Here is a 25,797-nt window from a genome sequence, read left to right as displayed (position 1 = left end):
GGATGAAGGACCGCGAGCATATATGGTAGAGAAATGGGACACACAAGTTGGCGTTTCACACAAAACTGTTCTCCAGCACATTTGCGAGAATCTTTCTGGATTGCATGGCACCATCCCAACCCACAAAGCTCTTGGACCAGTCAATTCCCTGCTTCACCGAATCATCACTCATATTCTGACTCCCCAAAGCGGCTCACACAACCGAGTAACATTTTTTTACTGTCTCATATTGTTTGCTTTGGTTACCTCTACCCCTATCTCCTTTGGTTATATTATGATTAGGCACATGTGGGATTCTATTAGAAGCACCAGAAAGGCTAACCTGCCTTATGGTATGTTTTTAACTAGAATTTTTGAGTACTTTAAAGTTGATTTGTTGAATGAGACTGTAGAAAACAAGGTGTCTTTAATCAGAGGAGGAGGAGCGACTAAGGAAACCAAAGGGCGAAAATTTGCTGCATCGGATAGTGACTATGAAGGCAGGCCAGAATCTTCCAAAACAATCAAGTCCATCAAACAGATTTTGGGAGAATTTTCAAACATGGCAGACATGATGTTTCAATCCCACAAAGAGGCCCGCAAGCAAGCTTATGAGATTGAGAAAGCTTGGAAAAATTACAAAGAAAGGGTCAATCTGATGATGGAACATTTCAAAGATGATTTGGGAGATGATAGTGGAGGAGACGCTGAGGAAGAAGATATTAACTTTTCTGATGATTAGTGACTGTTTTTACTCTGTTTGATATTGGCTCCATTAGGCTCAATCCTTTTTTTTGTATAAGCATGACTTGATACTAACTGCTTTAGGATAATCTCTAGGATACTGTGATATACTTTTGCTACTTTATCTTGAACTTTTTGTTATGTTAATCATGATTTGTGCAGGTGCCCCTTTGATGACAAAAGGGGGAGGAAATTTAGTTTCCAAAATTGAAATTAGAAAACAAAGAAAAACAGGGGCTGGAACAGGGATGAGAACAGGGGATGAAATTTTCAAATTGAAAATTCATGATCACCCTTGTTCAAAGAATGCATGTTGTTATTGCATTAGTTTTACTATGGTCATTACTGTTTGAACTGCATTTGTTTTTTTGGTTCATCATGATTAGTTTATTTGGCATTTGGTTTATAATGATGCTGGATTTATTTTGATGCCTGGCTGTTGATTCATCATCGATAAACTTGTTGGATTGAAAATTTATTTTTGGCAGTTCCTTTAAATTGTGTAAAATATCAAAACTGCCTTGTTTTGTTCTTCAAATATTTTTCATCATGTTGTTTTGCTCTGATATCCTAAACAGGGAAATGTTTGAAAAATATTTGGATACTTTTTGTTGGTTGAGCAGTAAATCAATTTATGATATCAAATGAGTTTTGATTATCAATTAAAACTGCTCATAAATCAAGCATTTAGCATCATAAAACGTGCTAAATAACATTGTTACTTGAAGCTTGATTAAAATGTTACAGGTTAGTGCTTCCCTTGGTAAAATAAGCATACATCAAGGGGGAGCCATGTGACATTTAGAAAGGGAGAGAAATTCAAATTCAAAGGGAGTATTCTTTACTCAATCTTTAAATTTCTTTCCATTTCAATTTTAATAATGTTTGTCATCAAGGGGGAGATTGATGAGTTTGGAAAACTCTTATTTAATTTTGATAATGAACAAACATTATTAAAATATTTAATTACAAAATTATTAATTTGATCTTAATTTATATTTGCCTAATTAATAATTTTGTTGTGCAGATTTTATATTGGGCCGAAAAATAAATTTCTGGCTTAAGCCCAATAACCAGCCTTGTTACATGTTTTATACTAAGTGGCTGAAATTTTATATTGATGGGCCAAGCTCAATGTTGATTACAACCAAGCCCATGGTTAATTTTTTATGAGAGCTTCCTATGCTTGATCCGAAACAAAAAAATTCATCAGGAAAGCATATGTTATTACTTGAGCCAGATTTAATAATTGATGAAACTAAGCCCAATTATATGCAATGCTGATTCCTCATGCATTACCCGAAAACAATGAGGAGGGAAGCCAAATTGTTTTCAACAGATCCAAAAATTCAAACATGTGTTGGATTTCAAATTACACTCAACTATCATTTATTACATGGGAACTATAAGAGAGAAATTGATAAAGTGATTTGATTGCAAGCACCAAGGCTACACGTTTGTCAGTAAAAAGAAAGGGAAATTGATTCACTTTTATCTTTTGTTTCATTAACTACTATTTCTCTTTCCTCTCTCTCATTCATCTCTTTCTTGTTTTTCTTCTTCGGTCTTTGTCCAGTAAACCATGGACGCCGTGCTCATCAACAAAGAAAAAGAAGGAGTTGCATGCATCAAGACCATCAAGTTAATGATGGCAGGAAAAAGTAAAGTATGTAGTGGCTGAGATTTTCACCAAATGTGGTTAGATTTGGTGAGGTAATCTCGAGCTCTTCATGCTCAGAAAAGGAAGATGAAGATTCGGCCAGCAAGGGAGATTCTTGAAGCATGGCTTGTCTTTGATTCTGCTCAACCACCACAGGGAGTAGCTAGAGTGGCGAAGTGATGGTTGAAGGCAGAGATTGAAGCAGATGAAGTCATCATCATCATGAAGCATCAAGGGCCAGAAATCCATCTTGGAGAGCAAGCCAAGGATGGAGAGCCCGGATTGATGAAGGGTGATGATCAAGAAAGGACTAGAGGTAATTGCATGTTGGGTTTTGCATGGTTATCTCTTCTCTCTCTATGTGGCCGAACCGGTTCTGTATGTTGAAGGAGGAAGAAGTTGGTTCGGTTTTGGCTTCAATAAGTGGAGGCTCCTCTCTTCTATAATAAGGGTGGACAACCACTGTTTGAAGCAAGGAGAAAATTTGAGAGTGCAAGGCACAGAGTTCTCAGAGCTACCTGAGCTAACAGATTTCTCTTCTCCTTCAATGTATTCTGTTTAGAATTTTTCTGGTTAATTTTGTCATGTCTTGAGTCTCATGGAAAAGGCAAACAAGTGAGGTTTGTATGAAAAAGCCATAGAGCGGAAAAAGGCAGAGAGTGCAAAATTAAAAGAAAAAGCCATAGATGTCTTAGAGGTCCTTTGTTCATCTATGTTGTGTATCATGATTCTGTGGGAATCTCCTTGTAAGTTGGGTTAGCACTTTACAAGTTATACTCAGATTGATTATAGTGAAATTCCATCATATTTGTGATGGAGACTGGATGTAGGCTGCACTGCACTTAGCAGCCGAACCAGGATATATCTGGGTGCAATCTTCTTCTCCTTTCTACTCCATTTCTGTTTTCTACTACACACGAGCAAAAACTGATATTATCTCGTGCCAAGTGACGAGACAAAAAGAAAAGTCTCGTGGCAAGGGACGAGACAAAACAAAGTTGCTCGTGTCTAGTGACGAGCAAAAATAGAAAAGTCTTCTCTGAAGGTCAGCAAGTGTTAGCATCGAAAAAGGGGGCTAAGATTCAACCCCCCTTCTCTTAGCCACTGAAACCATCACAGATACTAGAACATCTCATTATATCCCCTTTGATTGGAGGAATCTCATCATTGGAGCATATTATGAAGGCTTATAATAGGTATACGAGGTAATGGCCAACATATGGGTATTGTACATGTCGGAAGTTCATTAATGCATGCATCATTGTCTAATTATCCTTTTAAACTATAAAATCTACTGCATATATCTAGTATCTCTAAGAATTCGATGAGTGTAGCCAAATTTGTTTTAGACAACTTCCTATTCTCTGAATTTTGGCTTCATTTATGCAATGCGAAATGTTAGACCAGCAAGAAGATAATCCTCCAAGGTCTTATTAGAGATGGATTTTGTAAATTTTGAGGGAATTCGCACGCTACTAAGGAATGTTGCATTTAACAATCATAACTTTGGTGTTGATAATGTTGTTATTAATATTATTGCTATACCAATTCTGTTGATCCTACCAATGTTAATGCTGCTTCTACCAATACAAATAATTCTGTTATTATTAATACTTCTGCCATTGTTGATAATAATGGTAATATTGAAAAAATTTTGTAAAGTTGCATATGTTAGTGAAAATACTGAAAAATGTATAAAAAATTTTCAATGTTGTAATAGAGAAAAAATGTCATAAAAATAAAAATAGTATGTTGAATTTAAATATCAGTATTAATATCTTATGTAAAAGTATAAGTCACACAATGCAGCTATGCCATATAAAATTAGGGTATCTATCTGATAAGGTAGTAAAACTTGTAATGGAACAATGTGACGCCGGGACGTCGCTTGGGTCACCAGTCTTGGCGAAGTTAACAACTCTACTATGGTGGTATAGTTTAGATTCACCAATTTTGGCAAGGTTAGCAATCCCACTATGGTGAAAATAGCTATAAACTCACCTTAGTTGGCCAAGCCAAAGATGCAAACTAGTCCTCTTACTCTAAAGAGAGCCTAGAGTAAAATAAGCACGAAGCTTATATCATATCCAACTCAACTCCATTTCATAAACAAAAGGTACATGAGTTATTTATACTAGTAGAGGAAGAAAAAGCCTTCATGACTTGGACAATGTGGGACCAATATATAACACAAAGTTTACTATTCTAAATAAGATAGAACTTGTATTTCCTTATTACAATTAACTAATATTATTAACCTACTAACTCTACTTGCTCCCGCATCATTCTCCTTGGGTTGGAAAGAACTCTTGTGTGAAAAGACTTGTGACTGATCTCATTGATGAATTCACACCAAAAGATCCTATTGGTGACTCCACACCAAAGACCAGCACTCACAAATCAGGTAAAATTTTACAAGATCCGTGGTAGCAGACGATCTCATTGACGAATCCACACTAAAGATGCTATTGGAGAATCCACGCCAAAAACCTGCACCGACAAATCAAATAAAATTCTACTAAAGCAAGGTGAAGGCCGCAAGGACCGATCTTGCTTTGATAACAAACTGACGCGGGACGTCGCTTGAGTTCTCAATCTTGGTGAGGTTAACAACCCCACTATGGTGACATAGTTTAGATTCACCAATCATGGCGAGGTTAGCAACCCCACTATGATGAAAATAGCCATGAACCCACCTTCATTGGCCAAGCCAAGGATGCAAACTAGACCTCTTACTCTAAAGAGAGCCTAGAGTAAAATAAGCACCAAGCTTATATCATATTTAACTCAACTCCATTTCATAAATAAAAGGTACTTGAATTATTTATACTAGTGGAAAAAGGAAAAGCCTTCATGACTTGCACAATGTGGGACTAATATATAACACAAAGTTTACTATTCTAAATAATATGGAACTTGTATTTCCTTATTACAATTAACTAATATAATTAACCTACTAACTCTATTTGCTCCCGCATCACAATGTAATGTCACTAATGATTCAATAAATAAAGATGATTTTGTACCAACCTTGTGTAATATTTGTTATATAAATAAATTGCATCAACTACTTTATCTTAAATCCTACACCACCTATGCACCTTTAGAACTAATTTTTTCCTAATATTTGGGCTCTTTCACAAGTGTATAGTAGATTAAGTTGTAGATTCTGTATTTATTTTGTGGATGTACCAGATTCACATACACTTATTTGTAAAAAATACTGACACGGGAAATTAAAGCTTTCTTATGATACAAGACACAAATTCAAAACACATGACTTAAGATCAAAGCATTGTAGACAGATAATGGAGAATAGTACATTACTTTATCCTTCAATTATTACCTTAAAACCCAAAGTATCTAACACAGACTTACATGTCCTTACGAATACCAACAAGATAGCATAATTGAAAGAAAGCATAATCATATCATAGAAACAACACTAACTATTAGCTTGCCCTTCCACTATGATTTTGGGATGAAGCCACACTCTTAGCTACTTATCTTATCAACAAACTACTAAGGTAAACATTCAATAATAAGTTACCATTAGAAGCCTTAACAGGAACCAAACCTAATTATACTTTTCTCAGTCCATTAGGATGCACCTATTACCCCTTCCTTAGAGCATACAAGAACTTCAAACTTGATCATAGATCACAAAAATGCATCTTCATAGATTTTGCAAAAAACAAAAAAAAAACAAAAAAGATATAAATTTATTTCGATTGACCCCGAAGCAAAGATTTTACCTCAAGGAATGTTTTCTTCAATGAGTCTAAATTTTCAAATGTTTATCTATTTTATCAAGTAGCAAAACTCTCTACAACAACACAATTTATTCCCCAACCAATCTTCACAAACTTACCAACATCAAACCTTCCCACCAAAATTAAACATCATGTCACGAATATCCCAAATTTTTCACTTTTAACCACACAACACAACATAACCCAAAACACAACCCCCCATACCAAATATTGCCACACAACAACACCAACCTCATCAAGCACCTGTTTTCACTGCTGCATTTAAATCCTCATCACCATTTGTATTTTATAACATTGTGCATACATTACACGATACTTACAAGTTACAACAATGTCAATAAGATAATTGCACCATTATCTTCTACATCATTTTTTCCCTAATAATTTGGTTTCCATTTTCACTTCTAATACTAATCAAATCAGTCCAGATTCATATAACACAGTAGACTTGCAAGTTGCGCTGCCAAGTATAACACTAATTGCACTAATCAACTTTCATCCAATACATACTAGAAGAAAATTTGGCATAGCTAAACTAAAGATCTATGCAATAGTGGTGGCTAAAAAAAATATTGATCTATCCCGAAAATTATTTCAGTTAGTTGAGCAAGCACTGCATTGTGTACACTAAAAAAAGAGAAATAGAGAAGGAATATGAAACTCTAGTAAGAAATCAATCTAGGAAACTCTTTGATAAACTTGGCAACTCTACTTGAAAGCTTCATCTTAGTCAATCACCATCAAGTGTACAAAAACTCTTTGATAAACTTGGCAACTACTTGAAAGCCTCATCTTAGTCAATCACCATCAAGTGTACAAACTCTAAAAGTCTCTTTGGCGTAAAGCAAGTTCTAAGAGCAGTGACGGAGCTTATGTTAGACAATGGGGTGGCCATACCTCCAAATTTTTTATAAAAAAATTAGTAGTATATCTCTAAAAAAAATATAGTTCAGTTGGCTTAGCTTCTTAACTTTAACATGAGCAGGGACGGACTCAAGGGGGGCAAGTAGTGGCCTTGGCCCTCCAACAAATTTTAAAAGTTCATATACTATTATAATAGATGTATTATATAGAGTAAAATTTAATATTGTAGTGATAGTAAAAAGAGTTACTATTCTGTATGTATTAGGGTGTAAATTTCTCTACATATATTTTTATTATTTGTATTTTTTATTTAATTTAGAATTTTTTTTATATTTCTTTTTTTAAGATTAATTTTAACATTTATAATTATATAAAAAATATTTTAATATTATTATGATAAAACTATTGTTTTAAGATTATTTTAGTTGTTTCTTTTTTACTTTTTTCCTTTTAATTGGAACCCTGCACCACTTTTTTTTTAATTAGGTCCCTCTTGGCAGTAATTAGCTTAATTTTATCGGGACCTAACCAAAATCGCAAATTGGTGCAGGGACCCAAATAAAAAAAAGTGTAGGAACCCAATTAAAAAAAATTTGGTGCCAAGACTCAATTAAAAGGATAAAAAGTACAGGGACCTAATTAAAAATTTTGCAAAATTATAGGGACCAACATAGTAATTAAACCTATTTTTTAATGATATAAAACATAAAAATATAATTTACTGTCACATAAATACTTAATAAAGTAAATTAATTAACAAAATATTTAAAACTATATAATTTTATATTTTATTAGACGTAAAACCATAAATAATTATGAAAAAATTATAAAAATTGAGATAAATCTTTTATTTGACAAGTATTTATTATTTTTTTAATCAAAAAACTAATTATAATTATATCTATTATCAAATATATAACATTATATTTGATTAACCAAATTTTTAATTTTTAATTGTGAAATTCTAGACCACGCAAAAATCTGTTCGTCAATCTTATAATGATGAAGTTTCAAAAATTGTGTTAAAAAATGCTCTATATAATACTAAGTATACTTCATATCAAATTCAAAAAAAAAATTACATATTCTCTCAACCAAGGTGAGAAAGCATATTTGTGAAGAAATTGGGGATTCTAAATTTTACATTATAATAAATGAAGCTCGTGATGAATCCAAAGGAAAATAAATGACACTTGTTTTGAGATTTGTTGATATACATGATTTTATTCAAGAGCATTTTTTTGATCTTATACATATTAAAGATACTACATCATTAACTCTGAAACATGAATTCGGTGGCATTCTTTCTCGATATGGTCTTTGATATCTCTAATATTCGTGGTCAAGGATATGATGGTACCAGCAACATGAGAGGGGAATGGAATGAGTTACAAGCATTATTATTAAAAGATTGCCCTTATACTTATTATATTCACTGTTTTGCTCATCAATTACAACATGCATTAGTTGCTATATCTAGAGAAATTATTCATGTGCATAAGTTTTTTTTTTAAATTGACTTTCATGGTCAACATCATTTGTTCTTCTAGGAAGTAACATGATGAGTTACATGATGCCAAGACAGAGAAAATTGCTCATTTATTAGATATTGATGAACTTAAAATTGGTAAAGAGGCAAATCAAATTGGTACTTTAAAACAAGCAAGTGATACTCGATGGAATTCTCACTTCTCTTCTATTTGCAGTTTGATAAATATATATATGGTGCAACATTGACTGTTTTATAAAAGGTTATTGTTGATAGATTAACTTATTCTCAGTGTGGTGATGCAGATATAGTGTTTACAATACCCTGACCACATTTGAGTTTGTATTGATCTTGCATTTGATGAAAGATATTATGTGAATAACTAATGTTCTTTGTCAAGCTTTACAAAAGCAGTCTCAAGACATCGTTAATGTTGTGCAACTAGTTTATTCTACAAAAACACTTATCCAAAACATGAGAGATAACAGATGGGAGAAATTATTGAAAAATGTAAAATTATTTTGTGAGTAACATGATATTCTAATCCCTTATTTAACTACTTTTTATGTAGCAGATCAGGGAGGGTCACGTCACCAAAAAGATCATATTATTTTAGAGTGGAGATATTTTTAGTCACAATTGATAAGCAATCGCAAGAATTGAATATCAGATTCCATGATCAAGTAATGGATCTACTAAGTTTGGGCTGTATTCTCATTCCTAAAAATGCTTACAAAAATTTTAACATCGCTAAGATTTCTACTTTTATTGACAAATACTATTCCAAAGACTTTACTGAACAAGAGAAGATTAGTTTGCCTTTTCAATTTCAACATTTTATTTTTTATGCTCGTCAATAACTAGAAATGAAGAATCTATCAACTATTCATGAATTGTGTAGATGTTTAGCCGAAACAAAAAAGTCAAAAATATATTACTTGATTGATAGATTGATTCTTCTAATATTAACTCTTTCAATTTCTACAACTACTACACAGCGATCATTTTTAGCAATGAAAATAATGAAAGATAAGATTAAGAAACAAGATGGAGGATAATTTTTTAACGAATAGTTTGATTATTTACATTAAGAAAGAAATTGTTAAAAAGTTTAGTTCTGATTTAATTATTGAAAATTTTAAGTCACTCAAGACTCAAAGAGTATCATTATAAACTATTTTTATTTTTTATTTATAGAATTATTTATTTATTATCTTATTAATAACAAATTTAAAAAATAATTATATTTATAAATTTTATTTTAATATAAATATTATTATGTAATTATTATGTTAAATTTGTACCCCTTCATAATTTTTTTTAAGGTCCGCCATTTTCCAAGAGCATGGTTCACTCAACTCGATCAGCTCCACCCTTAACCACTTTGGATTCAAAAACGCTACATCTAACCATTTTCCTTTAACTAGATTCATTAAGACAACAACCACATATACCTGGTCAATGTAAATGATGTACTTGTGATCCCCAATGGAAAAAGTGCTCATGAGACAAATCAACTCCACATATTTCCTTAAAAGACTTAGGAGAAATGAACTTCTTTCTTAGCATTGAAGAAGTTTAACAAAGCTCCAGTAGAATACACCTATCTCAAGCAAAATATTTCAAATTCTTGCTAGTCAAAGGTTGTAATGAGTGATGCAAACCCACACCCACACCGATGACATTTGCAAAATATTTCAAATCCTTACTATTATATATAAGGTTATTTGGTAGATTAACGGCTGAATTAATTATTAAGATACATGGCAGAATTTTTTGCCTCAAACAACTTATGAGAACCCTTAAATATTATAAAGGTGCCAAAAATTAGAGCTCCCTAATGAAATATAACTTATCATAATTTTGTCAAAATTTTAGAAATATTTTAAAAGATTATAGTTTGAAGCACAATCTAATTATGTTAATAATATTAATATTTTGGAAGGCTAATTACCTTAAGAGTTTCTTTGAAGTTTCGTGGATCATCCGAATCTTCAAAAGGATAACCTCCCACTAGCATCACATATAAGGTTACTCCGCAGGACCAAACATCAGCAACCTACTCATCGTTCATTATTTGTCATTAGGACCAAAGTTAGTTCCAATATTGGATTAACAAATCGGACCGTTAATTTGTGTACTCCAAATTTTTTTAATTTTTTAAACATAAATCGATAGGTCCAATTTCTATATCCCAAATTTTTAAAATTTTTTAAACTTTGAATTTGTGTATCTCTCATAATTTTAAAAAACACTAAAAATTATCATATGAAGATATAACACTCATCCTACTTACATATCTAAATTTTTTAAGCTTTCTATGATAGCTTGTACGTATGTATATTTATAATTTGAAATTCAAATTTCGTAGGAAGATTACCTTTCCATCGTATTCTCTTCTTGATAATACTTCCGGTGCAATATAAGCTGGCGTTCCCACCGTAGATTTAGGTTGCGAGTGCAAAACCGATGACTAAAAAAAAAGGAAAATTTTATAGGTAAAAAAAAATGACATGCAGTTATCTTTATATCAAGTTGATAATTAAAAAAATAGTTGAGAACTATTAAATAGTAATTTAGTCAAATAATATATCAAATAAAAAATGTTATTATCCTTTAAATTTTCAGCCTTTAATCAACTTTTTTATTTAAATAATATTATTTAATTAATTTAAATATTTATTTTTATTAAAAATTACTTATTTTTTAGTTTCTCTCTTTTAAAAACTGAATGATGAATAATTTTTAAAAAATACTTAACTGTAATAATATCAAATTATTTAACAATTTTTTAATTAATAACTTCACACAAATATAACTGTATGTAACAAAAGTTCCTTCACTTATATATGATATCAAAAGATTGTTGGTACAATAACAAGAAGTCGCATATGTAGAATATGTGTATGTGTGTGAGTAATTAAGGTAGTGTTTGGTTACTAAGACATAGACACTGAGACATAGACACAGTGGTACACGGTGACACATGTCTGCTGTTTGGTTTGGTGAGACACAGATTTTCGAAGGACACGGGAGGACACGGATGGACACGGAGACACTAAATTTGTGTACCTTCAATTTGGTGAGACACTGAGACACAACTTGTGAGACACTAATTTTTTACTCTTTTACCCTTATTGAGTTTTTAAAATTTGTCTTCTTATCTTCCCAAATCTTTTTTTTTTCTTTCTCTTTTAGATTCTACAACTAAATTTACTTTTCTATTTTTTCAAAAAAAAATTTGTACATTTAATTTTTTTATTTATTTAAATTTTGATTAATCTGAACTTTAATTTTCTATTTTTTTCAAGAACAATTATATATTTAATATTTAAATGATAATTTAAGATGGTATTAGAAGAAATAAAAAATTATTAGAAGAAATAAAAATTTAATGGTGATGGCATGCATTGTTTGGGATAATAGGTGTATTGTAATAGTGGTAAAACTTGTGGTTGAATGAAGGATAATTCAGTCTTTTTTAAATATATGTGTCTTATTTTTTATTTTTGCCAAACACAATACATAGACACAAATATTTTATGTCCATGTCTTTAATGTTTGTGTCTCTGTGTCTATGTCTCATCAAATACATCAACCAAATGGAGCCTAATGTCTTGCCTTTGAGTAACCAAAGTCGCATATTTTAAGTCGTGGTGCTGAACCCTCATCTAAAAGTGTGTTTTCCAGCTTAAGATCCCTATGGCATATTTCCTGCAATAAAGTAATGTTTATATACACCCTCAATTCGTCAATAAGAAACAAAATTGAAAGATAGATGAAAAAGGAATTAATCATATATATTTTGAATTCACATTGGACAATATCACAAGAACTTTAGTACCATTGAATGGCAATAGCTAACTCCTGAAATCAATTGCTGGAAGAAATATCTCGCCTATGCAAGCAAAATAACAACAATTGATGAGGATTAATGCTTAAAAATATCTAGAGATACATGATGTTAAAATTAATAAAATTGAAATTTCAGTGTTAATAAAAATAAAAAGAAAGTTCAACGAGTTTATGATTTAATTTGTTTAAAATTAGTAAGTTACAATCTTAGGTTTTATAAAAAAAACATTGTGGTTCTATTTCATTAAAAATAAATTCAAATTAATAAAAGTGAAATTAATTAAGTTCATATTATTATTTCATGTACAAAATCTACAAATTAAACAAACTTCACACTTATGGTTCAGATTAAAATGTAAGGAACTATCTCTAAATTGATTTGTGCGTGAGATGTAAGCCAGTAAGACCAATGTCACGTATAAAATTTTTGGACCAAAAGACTGATAACAATTTTATAAAAATCAAAATAATAATTCGCTAATTTAACCAAGTCCAAAATCTTATATATAACCCGAAAAAATTTAAAAGTTTTAACATTCAAATATGGCAATTAGAGAACCTAGATACTGTTTTGGATATACAAGAGGCTAATAACTTGCCGACACTTTATTTTTACTTTATATTTGAACTAATATTAATCAATAATCTGTTTTACATTCAACATATTGGCTCTGATTTGTATAAAAAATATTATATACACAAAAAAAAATAATTACTAAATTAGATATTATATATTTATATATAAATATATATTATTTTATTATTTTTAATATATATTTAATATTTTAATATATATTTTATACATATAACTAATTTGGTCAAGAAAAATTTGATCCTAAGAAAAATGATAATTATAAGGTACACTTAATCTTCATATTTAATATAATATTATATTATATTAATTCCCATTAAGTAGTCAAATAAATTAAAAAGAAAACATTTGAAACCTCTCATGTCAATAACCAAATGGATATATAAATTATATTTTTATTCTTAAAATTTATTTTATTTTAATTTTTTTATAAAAACATTTTATTTATATCTTGGCAGTTAATTTTTTAAGAAATTTAGGATTAATTCAAGAATAATTTTATAAGGACAATTTTTAATACAAACAAATCAAACACAAAATTATGTCACTAGCTCATATTTATTATGCATTATGATAAGATTGGTCTCAAACTTTTTTGAAAATTTAACCATCAAAAATATATTCGATAAAAAATATCTGAAACAAAATTAAAATAATAAAATTTTAAAATATTTTTAAAATTTTTAACAAATTTCAAGTATAAAAAATATATTTTATCCTAAAAAATTTATCAAATGAATTAGTTGAGTTTTAATTATATATAATTGATATAATAGATAGATAAATATAATAATATGTTAAATAATAAATAATAAATAATAGATAATAAGTATTAGATCATTCTATATTAAACATGTTTCTTTTATGTACAAAAAATATATATAGATATAGAATAGAAAAACATTAATGGGATTAATATGAAAGATATATATTTGAATTATCTTAAGGAAAGGAATAATACGAGTTGAATACTCGTTATAATTGAATTGATTATTAGTATAATCAATATAATTAAGCAAGTAATTATATAACTCTCAAGTCATCAAAATGTTAATAATAATAATAATAATAATAATAATAATAATAATAATAATAATAATAATAATAATAATAATAATAATAATAATAATAATAATAATAGATGATGAGAACATGATATACCTCAATTTTAAAAAACTAATAAAATTTTGATTTGAGTATATTAAGGGAATAATGACCATTGGATACAAAAGGTATATGTGTGCATGGTTGCAATCTTTTATTATTACAATAACAATATCAAGGAATTAATTAAAGCAATTGCATAAATGATAATGATAATTGATAGAATGGCCTCTTGGACAAAAGCATTATCATGATAAAGTCAAGTCACTTTATGTTGTAATATATTTGTTCATACCCTGGCCCAACGATAAAGGCCCAGGTCCAAATAGAAGGCCTAACCTGAAGGGTTACGCCTAGACAGAATACCGACCTTCACATAAGAAGTCGGTATCAATCACGACTTGGTCTGAAGAAGTCGGGTAAGAGATTAGCTGGCAGATAAACACTCATTCAAATGAGTAACCGCCTCCAAAAATCTCTCTAACCACTTCATAAAGCCATATCTTAACCTCCCCGAGATAATAGGGACGGTTAGCACCCTAAAGATACGGCACTACACCAACGGTGGTTATTGGCTCACCACTATAAATACACTGACACCCCTCAGGTATCTCTAAGTCTAATACTCTCTAGACCTGCTTGCACCCTTGCTAACTTAGGCATCGGAGTGTCTTTGCAAGTACCACCCCCCATTCACTCGCGAGCACAAGTCGGACGGAGCCTCCCAAGCTGCAGATCCACCCGGAGTTCTCCTCCATCACGTACTTGGGCCGCCAAACGCCATCTATTGCACTAATCTCCGGTTACCTACAGTAACATTGGCGCCGTTGCCGGGGACCCGCGAGATCATCCCTCGATGGCAGATAGATCCCACGAAGAGGGCCATGCCGAAACAGATTCTGAACAAGAGAACCTTGACATGGGTAATGGCAATGAAGACAACGACTAACACAGAGAGGGTACCTCCGGAGTAAAGAATCCAAAGGTAAATTCCTCAGATGGCCGTGAATCAGAAAAGGACGGGCCATCCCACGTAGCTGAACTAATAGGATTGGTCCATAGCCGCCTGGAGCAATTGGAACAAGAGCGGGAAAAACAGAAGGAAACCGAAAGGTACCTTAAAGAGGAGATGGAGCGACGAAAAGAGTTAGAAAGAAAACTCTTACAGCTAGAATCCTCCCTCAAGAATTCCCGCGACGAACAAGAAAATCAACTCCCGGGCGGAGAAGATCCTTTCAGCGAGGACATAATGAGGGCAAAAGTTCCAAGGAACTTCAAAAGCCCTGATATGGACCTCTATGATGGAACCACGGATCCGAAGCATCATCTAAGCAACTTTAAAAGTCGGATGTATCTAGCCGATGCCTCCGACGCTACGAGATGCAAGGCATTCCCGACCACTTTATCGAAAGCAGCAATGAAGTGGTTCGATAGCCTTCCCCCGAGATCCATCACCAGCTTTGAAGACCTCTCAAGGAAGTTCTTGATGAGGTTCTCAATTCAGAAGGATAAAGTAAAACATGCACCGAGCCTCCTGGGAATAAAACAGGAGGTCGGAGAGCCTCTACGAGCCTATATGGAAAGGTTCAATAAAGCATGTTTGGAGATCCAAGACCTGCCCACAGAGGCAGTCATAATGGGGTTAGTCAATGGGCTCAGAGAAGGTCCCTTCTCACAGTCCATATCAAAAAGACACCCCGTTTCTCTAAGTGATGTACAAGAAAGGGCCGAGAAGTACATCAACATGGAAGAGAATGCAAAATTAAGGGACCTGAGTTGGCGACCTGGACCCACTTCCTCATCCAAGGAGAGGGAAAGGGAAGCCAAGAAGAAGGAAGAACTCGGTCTCGAGAGGCCCAGGAAATATCACTCTTATACTCCTCTAAAGACTTCTATAGTGGACGTATACAGAGAGATCTGCAACATTGAAAGGCTGCCACCCCCAAGACCTATCAAAAATAAAAAAGGGGGAAGCCGCAGCGAGTATTGCGAGTACCATAAAATATATGGTCACTCCACCAACGACTGTTACGACCTCAAAAATGTGATAGAAAAGCTGGCTAGAGAAGGTCGGCTTGACAGATATCTCATGGAGGGGTCGGACATCCATGGAAAGAGAAAGCGAGATGACATGGATAGAAGAGATCCACCACCGCAGACCCCAGAGAGACATATCCATATGATCTCAGGAGGGTTTGCGGGAGGTGGAATCACCAAATCTTCTCGCAAAAGACATCTCAAGAGAGTCTACCAGGTCGGGGAGGAGACGCCCGACCTCCCCACTATCTCATTCACAAAAGAAGATGGGCAAGGAGTAATTCCCGGGCACGATGACCCCGTGGTGATAACCATGATCTTAGCCAATGCCCATCTCCACAGAACTCTAGTAGACCAAGGAAGCTCGGCGGACATCCTTTTCAAGCCCGCCTTCGACAAGCTAGGGTTAGATGAAAAAGAGTTGAGAGCCTATCCTGACACCCTATATGGGTTAGGGGATACGCCAATAAAACCACTGGGATTTTTACCCCTTCACACCACTTTTGGAAGAGGGGAAAAATCAAGGACTCTGAGCATAGACTTCATAGTCATCGACGAAGGGTCAGCCTACAATGCCTTAATCGGCAGGACTACCCTTAATCGCCTCGGAGCAGTGGTATCCACTCCCCACCTTTGCATAAAATTCCCGACTCCAGGAGGAATAGCAACGGTAAGGGGAGATCAAAAATTGGCAAGGAAGTGCTACAACGAAAGCCTAAATCTGAGAGGAAAGGGCAAAGAAGTCCACACCATAGAGCTAGGCGGCACAAGAACCAGAGAGGAGTTGCGACCCCAACCGGGAGGAAAAACCGAGGAGATACAAGTCGGTGAGGAGGAAGGAAAAAATACTTACATAGGAGCCAACCTAGGGGAAACCCTAAAACAAAGGTTGGGTGAACTCCTAAGAGCTAATTCCGACCTCTTCGCCTGGAAGGCTTCTGACATGCCCGGGATTGATCCCGAGCTCATGTCCCACAAACTCTCGGTTTACCCAGGATCCCGACCTATACAGCAAAGAAGACGCAAGCTCGGCCCAGAGCGAGCCTCAATAGTAGAAGAGCAAGTACAGGCGCTTCTGGAAGCCGGCTTTATTAGAGAGGTCAAATACCCAACGTGGCTAGCCAATGTAGTGCTAGTCAAAAAACAGAATGGTAAATGGAGAATGTGCGTCGACTATACCGACTTGAATAAGGCATGTCCTAAGGACCCTTATCCTCTACCGAGTATTGATACCCTGGTGGACTCCATCTCGGGGTACCAATACCTATCGTTCATGGACGCCTACTCGGGATATAACCAAATCCCGATGCATGAACCCGACCAGGAGAAAACATCGTTCATCACACCAAGAGCCAACTATTGCTACGTGGTCATGCCATTCGGACTGAAGAATGCAGGAGCCACGTATCAAAGGCTGATGAACAAAGTGTTTTCCCCCCATCTAGGGACCCTAATGGAGGTATACGTCGACGACATGTTAGTAAAAACCAAGCAAGAAGTCGACCTCTTAACCGACCTCTCACAAGTCTTCAACACTATAAGGTTGCATGGGATGAGACTAAATCCCGCAAAATGCACCTTCGCAGTAGAAGCGGGGAAATTTCTAGGCTTCATGCTGACACAAAGGGGGATTGAGGCCAATCCCGACAAATGCAGAGCCATCTTAGAAATGAAAAGCCCGACTTGTTTAAGAGAGGTTCAACAGCTCAATGGCCGACTTGCAGCACTCTCCAGATTTTTGGCAGGATCGGCACTAAAATCCCTTCCATTATTCTCCTTATTAAGGAAGGGATGCCAGTTTGAATGGACTCCGGAATGTGAGGAGGCGTTCCAAGAATTCAAAAAATTCTTAAGCCAACCTCCTATCTTAACCCGACCAGTACCGGGAAAAGACCTTGTCCTATACCTATCCGTGGCAAGCAGGGCTATCTCATCAGCCCTAATCAGAGAAGACGAGGTCGGTCAACACCCGGTCTACTTTACCAGTAAGGTCCTACAAGGCCCTGAGCTAAGGTACCACAAACTAGAGAAGTTTGCCTACTCCTTAGTAATAGCCTCACGAAGGCTATGACCTTACTTTCAGGCTCATACAATAAGAGTCCGCACAAACCAACCCATGAAGCAAATCCTCCAAAAGACGGATGTTGCCGGGAGAATGGTTCAATGGGCGATAGAGCTCTCCGAGTTCGATTTGAGATATGAAACTCGGACAGCAATCAAAGCCCAATGCCTCGCCAACTTCGTTGCAGAATATGCAGGAGAACAAGAGGAAAAACCGACTACATGGGAACTCTATGTAGACGGATCCTCCAACAAAACAGGGAGCGGCGCAGGCATAATATTGGTAGATGAAAAAGGAACCCAGATAGAGGTCTCCTTAAAATTTGAATTTCCGGCTTCAAACAATCAGGCAGAATATGAAGCCTTGATCGCCAGATTAAAATTAGCAGAAGAAGTTGGTGCTACAAAGGTGATGATCTACAGCGACTCACAGGTGGTGACCTCCCAAATAAGCGGAGAATATCAGGCAAAGGATCCCAATATGAAGAGGTACTTAGAAAAAACCTTGGAGCACCTAGGGCACTTTGCGGAAACCGAGGTCAAACACATAACTCGGGATCTGAATAGCAGAGCGGATGCCCTATCCAAGTTGGCAAGTACCAAACCAGGAGGAAACAACAGAAGCCTGATTCAAGAAACCCTCCAAGAACCCTCAGTAGCAAAAACGGAAGACAAGCAAGAGGTACTTGAGGTAGTCGGCTTAAACCTCGGATGGATGAATCCCTTGGTCGAATACCTGAAATTCGACATCCTCCCCAAGGAGGAGAAAGAAGCTAAAAAGATCCGAAGGGAAGCACAGCATTATACTTTGGTGAGGAATGTCCTTTACAGAAGAGGGATATCAACACCATTGCTGAAGTGCGTATCGACCTCGAGAACCACCGAGGTATTGGAGGAAGTACATAGTGGGATCTGCGGAAATCATCTCGGAGCAAGGTCGCTGGCCAGAAAAGTTATCCGAGCAGGATTCTATTGGCCGACCTTGCAGAAAGATGCCACAGACTTTGTGAAAAAATGCCAACCATGCCAGATGCATGCGAATTTCCACGTAGCTCCACCAGAAGAGCTCATCAATATCACTTCCCCCTGGCCTTTCGCAAAATGGGGAATGGATTTGTTAGGTCCCTTTCCCCAAGCACCAGGGCAAGTAAAATACTTGATCGTGGGAATAGATTACTTCACAAAGTGGATAGAAGCAGAACCATTAGCCACCATCACTGCCCAAAGAAGTCGCAGGTTCCTCTACAAAAACATTATCACAAGGTATGGAATACCTTATTCTATCACCACAGATAATGGAACCCAATTCACCGACGCCACCTTTAGAAGTCTGGTAGCCAGTATGAAAATCAAGCATCAATTCACCTCGGTGGAACACCCACAAGCCAATGGGCAAGCCGAGGCAGCTAACAAAGTCATACTGGCAGGATTGAAGAAGAGATTACAGGAAGCAAAGGGAGCTTGGGCTGAAGAGCTCCCCCAAGTGCTGTGGGCTTACAGGACAACCCCCCAATCCGCCACAGGAGAAACACCCTTCCGACTAGTCTACGGTGTAGAAGCCATGATTCCCATAGAAATCAATGAGCAAAGCCCAAGGGTAATTCTCCATGATGAAGTCGAAAATGTACAGGGGCACAAAGAGGAGCTCGATTTGCTCCTCGAAGTCCGAGAAGATGCCCAGATAAGAGAAGCGGCGTTAAAGCAAAGGATGACTACCAGATACAACAAGAAAGTCATTCGAAGAACATTTGCCTTAGATGATCTGGTCCTAATCAGAAACGACATTGGAGTCAACAAATCGGGAGAAGGAAAGCTCGCCGCAAATTGGAAAGGGCCATACAAAATCAAGGAAGTGTTAGGGAAAGGTTATTATAAAGTAACCGACCTGGACGGCACTGAGCTACCAAGGTCGTGGCATGCTTGTAATATGAAAAGGTACTACAGTTAGAAGCGAACTCTACTCCCTGATGTACTCTTTTCCCAGCTTCATGATTTTTTCCCAAAAAAGGGTTTTTTCTGGAGAGGGGTTTTTAACGAGGCATCATAGTAGAGGCTAAGGGAAAACATGCTGTCAAGACCCTTAGTAGCAAAAAGGTACCTTCCCAATTAATAAAGATCTTTTTTACAATATCTCTCTTAAAATCCTCCTTCATTTTCATAAGTCTTTCTACGAAACGCGCCGACTTAAGCTCGACAAAACGTGAAAATCCCATGAACCGACCTAACATGGTCGTCAGGATAAAACGACGAGGTACAAGTCGGCGTAAAGAGGTTATATGAGTTGATCGTATTAAACTCGGGAACAGTCCGACTCATAAGTCGAAGACAAGAACCCGAGTAGAAAAACTCGGATATATTCCGAGTAAATGAAAAACGCATCGCAAAAATAACCTAAGTCATAAAAACTCACTAAAGCAAAGTTGAGTATAAAGGATAATAAAAGAGATATCAAAACCTGGAAAAAGTTCAAAGGTTGCATGCAAGCCTTTGAACTTAAAGGGCTCGAGAAAACAATACAAGCTAACAAAAGGTTTTTTCCGAAAAGATCAAACATATCCAAAACAGAAAAGCATGTACACGCACAAGGTAACTTAAAACCCTTATCCAAAAAAGGGTATTTATTTTGTTTTAAACCCTTATCCAAAAAAGGGCACGGATCGGAATATTTTGTTGACGGCCTTAAAAGGCCAGAAAGCAATTGTTCACAACCACCAACAGAGAAATAAAGTTTAAAAAAGGGGGGACCCACAGGCCGGGCCCTCATATAGCCATAAAAAAATAGAAGTCATTTTTTGATCGGAGTAGAGGAATCACCACCACCAGGGGAAGCGCCACCAGGACCGGGAGGAGGAGCCGAAGAGGAAGTCGGGGCAAGGATTGAAGAACTCGGAGCATCTTTGGAGCGAGGAGGAGACTCTATAATCCTCTGCCCCCGAGTCTTTAGGTCTGACTCGGAAACGACCTCGGGGACAGGAGGGTCAACGATAGCGCCATCGATAACTACCTTGTCAGGATGTAAAGGAGAAAGGTCCAAGTCGGGAGCGATAACTCTGACTTGTTCCAAGAAAATTCTCCAAGATTCCTCGGCGCCCTCGGCGATAGAATCCTCCAACTCGGCGTATGCGTTCCGGGAATTCAGCAAGTCCTTCCTCACAGCAACAATATCTTGAAAAAGACTGTGATAGCTCTCTTGCGCTGTTTTCATCAAATTTGCCTCCAAGGTGCATTGAGCCCGCAGCTTACCCTCCTCCTCCTTAAGGTGATCCCTCTCTTTCCTCAGTCTATCTCTCTCCTCTTTCAATTCTTTCTCATGTTTTTCATAAATGAGAAGTCTCCCCTCCAACTCCTCAACCCTCGAGGATGCCCCTAAAGAGCTGAGGGGAGCCTTCTCAAAAATGTCCAAGAGTTTGTTACAAACACCCGCTGTCCTAAAACTCTCCTCGGCCATGGCGGTGAGGTGGTTTCGAACAGAAACATCATCCATACTTTATAAAAGGATAGATGTTCTTTCGGACGAATGCCAGAGCATCCGCCTTAACCCCGCCATCAAAAGAAGAAGGGCCAGACTCTGAAGTCTTGCGCTTCTTCTTCTCGGGCTCGGAGAGAGTTTGGGCAGAAGGGGGTGGTCGGGGCAAACTTGAGGAAGAAATGACAAGGGGTTGAGAGGGAGTACCCACATTCTTAGGAGGAGGAGGAGGTGGAGAGATGACCGTCTTGGCCCTAGCCCGAGACTTTGCCTTAGCCTCCTGGACCCTTTGATAGGCCTCCTGAGCGTTCCTTTTTGCCATATCTACAAAAGAAAGCAACTAACAAAAGTTACAAGTCGGTAGAATGTAAGTCGGCAGTAACAAAATAAAGAATGCATGCACTACCTAGTTGAGATTGAACAAAAGTTGGAGTTCCTTGGAGGATTTTCCTGGTATCCAAGTACGGAGCCCTCCCCCATGCTTCTCGGAAAAACCCTACAATGGCCGCCTCCACCTCGTCTAGGTCATCTAGACCAATCTTTTCGCAAGGGGAGGCCGGCAACCAGTAAAGGGGAAAGCGAGGGGAGGAACGCTCGTCCAGAAAAAAGGGGTGGTGACCCTCTACGGCTTGAACTTTGAAAAAGAAGTTTTTGAAGTCGTGGAAAGATTCGTCAAAAAGGGTGAAAATCCTCCGACCTTGAATGGCTCGGAAGGATACCCACTGCTACTTGTTGTTTAGCCCACTAAAGGGCTTAGTCATATGAAAGAGAAAGAAAAAAATCCTCAAAGAGGTCGGGAAGTCCAGAGCATGGCTGATAAACTGATAAATCTTCAAAAAACCCCAAGAATTGGGGTGAAGTTGAGTAGGGGCAACTCTACAGTGATGCAAAACAGATATCTCGAAATCGGAGAAGGGAAGAAAAACACCCAAACGGGTGATCATACATTCATACATAAAGAAAAAATGAGGGGCCGCCTCATTTTCTCTCCCAAAACAGACCCGGTCTTCAGGACCCGGGATTATCAGTTCATATTTTGGCTCGTCCTCCTCCGAAGTACAGAGCCTGTGATGAGTACGAAGATGAGTAATGAACTCAGCATCGACCAACGGTTCCTCCCCAATAACCGTAACGTCAACCCACTGAGAAAGAATGTCTACAGAAGCCATTTTTTATAAAGAAAAAGTGGCAGAGACCTACAAAAAGGAAAAAGAAAAAGAAAAATCAAAAAACAGGGCCCCTAAAGAGGAGAGACATGAAGCTAGAATCTACAGGACAACCTATCCACTCGCAAAACAAAACATGCAAACATAAAGCATGACACGAAAAAACAAAACTAACCTTTATCCGAAAATGAAGGTTGGAGAAGAACAGAAGTCTTCGAATGCAAGAATGCAGTACGAACAAGATAAGGAGAAGTTTGAAAGATTGCAGAAACGGAAAATAGAAAGAGAGGGAAAGTATTTATAAATACACCTAGGGGCATAATGGTAAAAACGGAGCAGTCATTAATGAGATTGCACCGTTACCAAAGCCCTCAACACTTCCCCAACGGACACGACGCTTGAACTGACGTAACTGTCAGAAACAAAAGGTCGCGAAAATCACGTCGGTTTCTAAGACCCACGTTTTCTTCAAACAAGTCGACTACGTACCCGAGTTGAATACTTGAACCCAAACTTTAAAGAAAATTTGGGCTCAAGTAGGGGCACTGTTCATACCCTGGCCCAACGATAAAGGCCCAGGTCCAAATAGAAGGCCTAACCTGAAGGGTTACGCCTAGACAGAATACCGACCTTCACATAAGAAGTCGGTATCAATCACGACTTGGTCTGAAGAAGTCGGGTAAGAGATTAGCTGGCAGATAAACACTCATTCAAATGAGTAACCGCCCCCAAAAATCTCTCTAACCACTTCATAAAGCCATATCTTAACCTCCCCGAGATAATAGGGACGGTTAGCACCCTAAAGATACGGCACTACACCAACGGTGGTTATTGGCTCACCACTATAAATACACTGACACCCCTCAGGTATCTCTAAGTCCAATACTCTCTAGACCTGCTTGCACCCTTGCTAACTTAGGCATCGGAGTGTCTTTGCAGGTACCACCCCCCATTCACTCGCGAGCACAAGTCGGACGGAGCCTCCCAAGCTGCAGATCCACCCGGAGTTCTCCTCCATCACGTACTTGGGCCGCCAAACGCCATCTATTGTACTAATCTCCGGTTACCTACAGTAACAATATTTATAGTTTACCTCGTCCTCGCTGAATCTTCCAGCATTGCATATTCTTTCAAATAGTTCTCCTCCGGCAGCATATTCCATCACTATGGCTAGATGAGTTGGAGTACACAATACCTGTCATTAATAATTATTTACACCCATTTAATTGTAAATTGCAAATGCAATAAGGCCAGACAAAATGATAATCATATATATCAAGTGCAAAGTGCAACGATTAAGATAACAAGTAGAGTACAAAAGGTTAAATTAATAATTATTTAATCTTCTATCTACTTTTGCCATGTTTTTGAATAAAAAGTCTCTTGGTACGTGTATATATGATATATGTCTTTGTATGTATGTATATATGTATATATTAATTGTATTTATATGTTATATATGTCTTTATCATCTGTCCTTTATTAATTTATTTTTCGTGTTGTCATATATAAGTACGTACTACGTATTCTAAAAATATTTGTTAACATCTTTTGTAAAACAATCATTTTTATATTCATATATTAAAAATTTCAAGTTTCTAGTTTCTTTTAAAAAATTTGAATTAAGCTCTGTATCTAATATAACAAGCTTAACTTCAAAAACCTTTTAAAATTTAATTACATAATTAAAACAATCTAATATTAGTCACCAAAAAAAAAAAACAATCTAATATTTTTATCATTTAAGTTGACCAAAATCTAATAAAAATTGTTTTTTAAATATGCGCATGAAATCACATTTTTTCTTTCCGTAAAAAATAATATCAAAATTTTTTAACCGTGACACAAATTTCTTAACTTTAATACAAAAATTTTTAAATTTTGACACCAAAAATTTTTAAAATTCTGAACTTGATGTTGCAAAAGACTTTTTTTTGCTTCTTATTCTTCTTCTTTCTTCTTTTTTCGTACAAAATTTTTATGTTTTATTTATAAAATTATATATATTTCATTTAAAATTTCTTGTATTTATTGTAAAAAATAAACTAAAAAAAATTACATAATTGTTTTTTATTTTTGATTTTTTATTCTTCTTAGAGGATAAAATGATAAGAATATATTATGTGAGAGTTACACAAAATGAACTCTGAAAACAAGGAGGAGTTATTTGGGAAAACATAAAATAGCAAAATAGCACTGAAATTTTTTAATCGCTACACAAATTTCTTAAATTTAGCATCGAAATTTTTTTTAACCATGACACATAAAACAAAATGCTACAATATTTTTTTGCTTCTTCTTATTCTTCTTCTTTTTTCTTTCTTCTTATAGATTTTTGTGTTCTACTTATAAAATTATGTATTTTTTTTCCAAATTTTTTGTATTTATTGTCAAAATAAATAAATGAAATAAAAGTTGCATAATTTCTTTTTTTGTTCTTTCTTTTTTTATTTGATTTTTTTATTTTTGTTTTTATTCTTTGTAGAAGGTGAAATAATAAAAATTATGAGAGTGTGAAATAAGAAAAATTCTATAAACAAGAAAGAAGATGAGGAGTTGTTTGAAAAAAATATAAAATAAAAAAATAATACCAAAATTTTTAACTATGACATAGAAATTTTTTAATTTTGATATAAAAAATTTTGAGACGTAACATAAAATAGAATACTGCAGTTTTTTTAATTTTTTTTTTGGAAAAAGAAGAAGACCATAACATTGAAGAATAATTGTGCAAAAGAAGATACACACAAAACAAAATGTTGTAGATTTTTTTTATTCTTTTTTAGAAAAAGAAGAAGACAACAACCACAATGGCAATAGTATTCGTTAAAGAAGAAGAAAAAGAACGTAAGAAAAAAAATGCACGTATGTAAATCTAACTTGGTTGGATTAAAAACAAAATTGGTTGTCTAATAATTTTCTAATTAAAAAACTGACAAAATTTTTAAAATTTAAAAGTTGGATTGGATATGAAAAAAATTAATTAATAGTTAATTTAAATTACAAA

At 35.5% G+C, this 25,797-nt stretch overlaps 2 protein-coding genes across 3 annotated transcripts in view; both read right to left on the bottom strand.

Moving 5' to 3' along the window:
• Window positions 1-25,797, bottom strand: part of LOC112715155 (serine/threonine-protein kinase SAPK1) — a 38,782-nt gene that overhangs the window by 10,852 nt on the left and 2,133 nt on the right. The window contains exons 3-8 of one of the 2 annotated variants that reach the window (XM_072204603.1): window positions 23,884-23,985; window positions 12,354-12,407; window positions 12,131-12,223; window positions 10,890-10,982; window positions 10,464-10,568; window positions 4,468-4,873 (exon numbers count right to left, since the gene is read on the bottom strand). In XM_072204603.1, the coding sequence (XP_072060704.1) occupies window positions 4,823-4,873; window positions 10,464-10,568; window positions 10,890-10,982; window positions 12,131-12,223; window positions 12,354-12,407; window positions 23,884-23,985 (498 nt within the window). In that variant the 3' untranslated portion in view covers window positions 4,468-4,822. Of the gene's footprint in view, window positions 1-4,467; window positions 4,874-10,463; window positions 10,569-10,889; window positions 10,983-12,130; window positions 12,224-12,353; window positions 12,408-23,883; window positions 23,986-25,797 lie in introns of those variants that run through there. The other variant, XM_025766922.3, reaches the window with a different exon arrangement.
• Window positions 20,746-23,671, bottom strand: LOC140175812 (uncharacterized). Its single transcript, XM_072204604.1, has 2 exons — window positions 22,031-23,671; window positions 20,746-21,948 (listed from the first exon to the last, which is right to left on the bottom strand). The coding sequence occupies exon 2, from the start codon at window positions 21,640-21,642 to the stop codon at window positions 20,944-20,946; it is 699 nt and encodes a 232-aa protein (XP_072060705.1). The 5' UTR covers window positions 21,643-21,948; window positions 22,031-23,671; the 3' UTR covers window positions 20,746-20,943.

Source organism: Arachis hypogaea, chromosome 10 (genome assembly GCF_003086295.3).
Source record: "Arachis hypogaea cultivar Tifrunner chromosome 10, arahy.Tifrunner.gnm2.J5K5, whole genome shotgun sequence".
In the NCBI taxonomy this organism is placed as follows: Eukaryota; Viridiplantae; Streptophyta; class Magnoliopsida; order Fabales; family Fabaceae; genus Arachis; species Arachis hypogaea.
This window is presented reverse-complemented; position numbering and strand designations above follow the sequence as displayed.

Excerpts from the sequence above, each read along its gene's own strand:
- LOC140175812 (XM_072204604.1), bottom strand. The coding sequence starts at position 21,642 with ATGGATGATGTTTCTGTTCGAAACCACCTCACCGCCATGGCCGAGGAG.